This window comes from Ixodes scapularis, unplaced genomic scaffold, assembly GCF_016920785.2.
Source record: "Ixodes scapularis isolate PalLabHiFi unplaced genomic scaffold, ASM1692078v2 PGA_scaffold31__3_contigs__length_180439, whole genome shotgun sequence".
In the NCBI taxonomy this organism is placed as follows: Eukaryota; Metazoa; Arthropoda; class Arachnida; order Ixodida; family Ixodidae; genus Ixodes; species Ixodes scapularis.
In genome coordinates, this window is record NW_024609859.1 from 75,009 (window position 1) to 80,345 (window position 5,337).

General features: G+C 49.2%; 1 protein-coding gene across 1 annotated transcript; it reads left to right on the forward strand.

Moving 5' to 3' along the window:
- Nucleotides 1-413: 413 nt before the first annotated feature.
- LOC121836978 lies at nucleotides 414-989 on the forward strand. The gene has a single exon (XM_042292181.1). It carries the CDS (start codon nucleotides 414-416, stop codon nucleotides 987-989), a length of 576 nt encoding a protein of 191 aa, XP_042148115.1.
- The last annotated feature ends 4,348 nt before the right edge of the window (nucleotides 990-5,337 follow it).

The following is a 5,337-nucleotide window of genomic DNA, read 5'->3' on the forward strand; positions in this document are numbered from 1 at the left end:
TCCGCTACCTAATTCAGCAAAAAGTCTTGCCGCCTGAAGCTGAAACAACAGCCTGGTTCTTTGATCTAGTGACTAGGTGGTACACCTTGATATTGTCACGTCACCCAATGGTCGCTCTGAGTCATTTTGATGCTGCAAAGCACACGGAAGCACTCGGGACTTTGGACCTGGAAATCACCACCTTCTGTCGGATGGACATGGGAGCAACAGCTCGTTGGAAACCGTCGCAGGCCGGGCTTCTTGTTTCTACCACTGTCGTTCTGTGCCTGTCTCACGAACTTCTAAACAGGCACAACTGCAAGTACCTTCTCACGGGCAGGTTGAGCCAGGACTGCCTTGAGAATATTTTCTCTGTGCTGCGACTCAGAAAACCCATGCCAAGTGCATATGACATTAACTATGCTTTGAAGTTGATGTGTGTCAGTCAGTTTCTCTTCACCCAGACATCTTCAAGCTACAATGTTGATGACAGCATGCCCCTGGCTGACCTCCTTGATCCAGCCCTCAAGAAGAAGGTGCAAGATGTCAACCAAGAGTCTGAAGAGCTGGAGAACCTGCTCGTGTGTGAACTTACTGCAGTCGAGTGCGACATTCTGGCCTACCTGGGAGGTTTTATTCTTAGGTTTGTCAAGAAGTCTATTGGCAACTGTGAGGACTGCGAAGGTGTCCTTGTGTCGGATGGTAATGATCCGCACAGCAGTTTGATTCACCTGAAAGAGTATGTCAAGGGTGCTGGGAACCTTGTCTACCCCTGCCAAGCTGTGATGAGTGTCCTGATAGAGTGCGAAGAGAGCATCAAGGCTTTTACCCAACTAGACGCCATCTTGACGCTCAAGGCTCCATTTGCCACTATTCTGGAGTTTCTGCGCAAATCTGTAACATTGGAGTTAGGGTGCTGTGACATACACAAAGTTTGTGTGGAGAAGATTCTTCTTGAAAAGTATGTCAGAACTAGAATCAGGATTCACCTGCGACAGCAGTACGCATAGGAAGTAAACGGAGCGTCGAGCAAGACATGTGCTGCGGCAAACTTGAATTAACCGCTGAATAGTGTGTTTTATCACGAAGAGTAATTCTCAATTCAGTGATATCGTGATTTATTGGTACGTGTTGTCTCCAGTAAGTGATGAATTTGCTTTCTTGTAAATATTATGTTCTTTTGCCTATACTCTTATTTTATGCTCGTATTATTGCCTGCTGTCCTACTTCAGAACATGTGTGTCACGTGATTTGTGCCCTGCACGTCGTCCTAAGTATAAAATGTTCAGTAGGTTTCATCAATGTAGCAGGCTGCATTCTTCTACAATGCACTACACTTTTAGCACGAACAACGCCACCAGCGCTTTTTCTCATTTTGCTCAAACAGTGAATTAAGAGATGCAAATTTTTGTCGCGTAAGTTGATGCCCAAATAAACCTTTTCCACTACATAAGTAGCTTTGGTGATATTTTTCGTAAAAGTTGAACAGTGAAAACCGGCTATTGCTTCTTTACGCTAGCAATGTCATGCTGTGGACATTGTATTTTTTAACGTGACATATTCTTTAGCTAGTTCTAGATTTCATGAAGCCAGATTTGCGAATGTTTACCAGCTTTTCTAGCTATCTTAGTTTCCTCTCATACTGACTCGTTCACCGGCGCAAAGGGAATCTTTTCCTACTGCTGACCAAAATGATAATGGTAAGGTCAATGACAGGACAAGAACCGGCCTCTAGTCATCTTTTCTGATGACCAGCATCCAGCACGTGCTCATTGCCTTCTGTCCTGTTCTGGCTGCGCGTGTTCACGCTGAAACTTCACGAGATGCGAAGAGTTATCGAAGGTCGGGAATCTCATGCTAGAGGAATGAACAGTGGTGTAGCTACGCCATCCGGCGCCCGGGGCGCGTATTAGCAAACCATATCACGTACAGTGCCTGGCCACGCCCCCTTCGGCGCGACGCAAAAGCGGCCATTTCATTGGTTTTCAAAATGTCACTTGACATGACGTCACTTCCGCGCCGTTTGAACGCATTTGAGCCCGTTTTCGCCTATACTCTCCTGCTTTGAAGCTTGAACTTGCCCCAGGCAGAAACTTAATGTGTTGGAGTCTCCGAATCAACGTTCTGTGCGCGCCTGGCTGGCCTGGCTGGTGTTTGGTCTGTGTTGCAGTTTTCGTCTCGTCAAGATGGCGTCCGCCGCTACGCTGGTCGGTGAGACGCGCGTTACGCTGCGCCGCTGTAAACACTTCGTTTCACACGCGTGCCTAGATGACTCGAATGCTTTCAACTTAGCAATGTGAACTCATTTTTCGGTAAGATGAACGCCCAGGACTACACGCCGAGATGATGCCACCGCATACGCGCCGCTGCCGAAGTCGCCCCTACGAGTACGACCCATAACGATTCTTGGAGATCGCCGCTGCACCGTAGCACCAAATGCTAGCAGGAGGACGGCTCGACGCGGGCGCAATGCTTTTTATACGTGAATATGTTCTCGTTACGCGAATTCGCGCCTAATCGTGACACGGGCGCGCTCTGCGCCTGATGTCTACGCGTGTTCCAGTGCGAATTCGGAAAGCGGTGGAGGTGTCGTTCTATCACCATCAAAGTACCCTCAGAATGACTGACACCTTCAGTAAATGTACCGCAGTAGGTTGGAGTTGCGCATCTCACGACATAATGCTACAGCGTATGCTGTAGCATTATGTCGGCATGCAGTCCTGGGCGTTCATCTTACCGAAAAACGATTTCACATCGCCCAGGTGAAAGCATCAGTTGCTAGCATTTGGTGCTACGGTGCAGCGGCGAACTTCGACGATCGTAGTGGTCGTACTCGTATGGGCGACTTCGGCAGCGGCACGTATGCGGTGGCATCATCTCGGCGTGCAGTCCTGGGCGTTCATTTACCGAAAAACGAGTTCTCATCGCTAAGCTGAAAGCATTCCAGTCATCTAGGCACGCGCGTGAAACGAAGTGTTTACAGTGGCGCAGCGTAACGCGCGTCTCACCCACAAGCGTAGCGGCGGACGCCATCTTGACGAGACGAAAACGCGCTCAAATGCGTTCAAACGGCGCGGAAGTGACGTCATGTCACTTGACATTTTGAAAACCAATGAAATGGCCGCTTTTGCGTCGCGCCGAAGGGGGCGTGGCCAGGCACTGTACGGGATATGGTTTGCTAATACGCGCCCGGGGCCCTTATGACTTTTGTCCTTACTCTCCCCCCTTCCCCCCTTTCCTATTCACATCCTGAGATCGCAACCTACCAGTAAAGCGAAGCGGGGCTGGGGGTGCTGGGTGCTGCCAGAGGTGCAGTGGCGTAGCCATGCAATTGTTTCGGAGGGTGTTTCAAGGAGCTGGTCAAATCCCACAAACAATAAATATGTATAGATATATATATAATGAAATAAAATGGGGGGGGGGGGGGGGGGTTCTGGCACCTGAACACCCCCCCCCCCCCCTGGCTACGCGCTTGCAGAGGTGGCACCTCCACTCCCCCAATGACCGTCCCTTTTGATCCCGCACCGTTGCTGCAACACTGGGAATGGTCGTGACTGAAATGCCCCTTTAAGGTGTATCCACACGACGGACCAAATTGCTGTTTTGGTCCGCGGGCCGCGCATCACGTGATCTTACGTCACCGCTTTTCGAGGTCCGCCGGCGGTCCGCGGCCCGCGCTTGTGAGAAATGCCAAGCCAGTTTTCTCGCCCGGACCTTGGCGGCGGACCGCGGCGTTTTTAGTATAATTGAAGTGCTAAGTCTGGCAACAAGCTGACTTTTGTTTGGATTGGAATCCAAATCCAAAGTCGTGTTCTTTTGGCGCCAACTGTTGAAGACGAAGACGACAAACCTTTTGTTGTGCGACGATGGCGGCATGGTGCAACGATGCAACTTTTTACTTCATTGCGCTCGTGGAGCGATTTCCCGCTCTGTGGGACAATAGATGCATGCCCTTTCCGGTTCACTTAAGTCCTCCTCGTCTTCAATAGTCAACGCCAAAGCCACCGCGGCCAAAAGTCTCTTTCGTTCAACCTCCATCTTGGCTCCTTACAAATAGCCTCAAAGCAGCTCGTTGCACGCGTTTGGCGGAGCTGTGAGGTCGAGGGTTAGACCGGCCCGTTCACTCTGTCGTCTGCTCTTTTGGTCCGCCGTGTGGATGCTCATTGCAGCCGGGCGGCCCGCGGGCCGCGCATCACGTGATCTATCGGTCCGCGGCCCGGTCCGTCGTGTGGATACACCTTTAACGATTTCGTCCTAGCCAATTAACTCTTCACCAGAACGGGTCGCAAAATTCAGGGACTTGAAGAATACATTGGCAACTTTCCTCCAAATATGTCTTATATTAGTCAAATCTTTTTATTAAAATTTCAAGTCTAATAAAAAACTAAAAAAATGCATTTTTATTTTTTACTCCGATTTGCAACTGTGAACTGTAATGGGAAAATGTGGACATAAAGGTTATTTTAGGAGAGTTGCTGCTTTTTTTATGAGCAATTTTAGTTGCCTACGAAATTTTTGGGTGAAAACATTAATTTATTTATCGTATGGATGAGCCCAAAAAACTCGCCTTTTAAGCTAAGTACCACCATACATCATTACAAAACAGTTAATGACGTAAAAAGTCACTGTACCAACGAAACCTGTGCAAATTGCTACCCCTGCACCGTTTTCCACGCAACAGCTGGGGAGAAAGATGGCGGCTCGTCAGGTTTGGCGGCCGTCTGATCGGGCGTTTGGCAGCAATGGTTGGAGTTGTCACCACCCTAAAAGACGGAGTCGGCGAGTATGTAGGCTCCCTACAGGTCACAGCGCTCGCAGCGCCCCCTTCGACATCGAGTTGTGTCTGCTTCTGTGCTTTTTGGTCGGCGTTTCTTCCGTCCCGGAAAATAAACCTCCAAAGCAATTGCAAACTAAAAAAATGTCAAGGTGCAGGCGAGCTGGTGTATGTTGGTCATGACGCAAAATCCAGAGACTGGGAATGAAATTTGAAAGAATAAGTGTAATGAGACAAAAAGGAGACAGGGCAACGTCTCAAACTCAGCTCAGTTGAGTTTGAGACGTTCTACCAAGCTCAGTTTTCAGCTGAGTTGAGGTTGAGACGTTGTCCTGTCCCCTTTTTTTCTTTCTTCTTACACTTTTTCTTTCAAATTTCATTCCCAGTCCTACGATTTTGCATTATGCACAAACTAAACTTACTATATGCCAGCGTCACTCGAACGGCGTTCGATCGGATTACTACCAGCAGCGGCATTTGGAGCCGGCACGCTTGCAGACATGCACCTAACAACACTGTTGGTTATGCAGGTTCTTAACCTTATCGGATCGGCGTTCTTGCTCGGCGTGGCTGGCGAGCGGGCA

Excerpts from the sequence above, each read along its gene's own strand:
- LOC121836978 (XM_042292181.1), top strand. The coding sequence starts at position 414 with ATGTGTGTCAGTCAGTTTCTCTTCACCCAGACATCTTCAAGCTACAAT.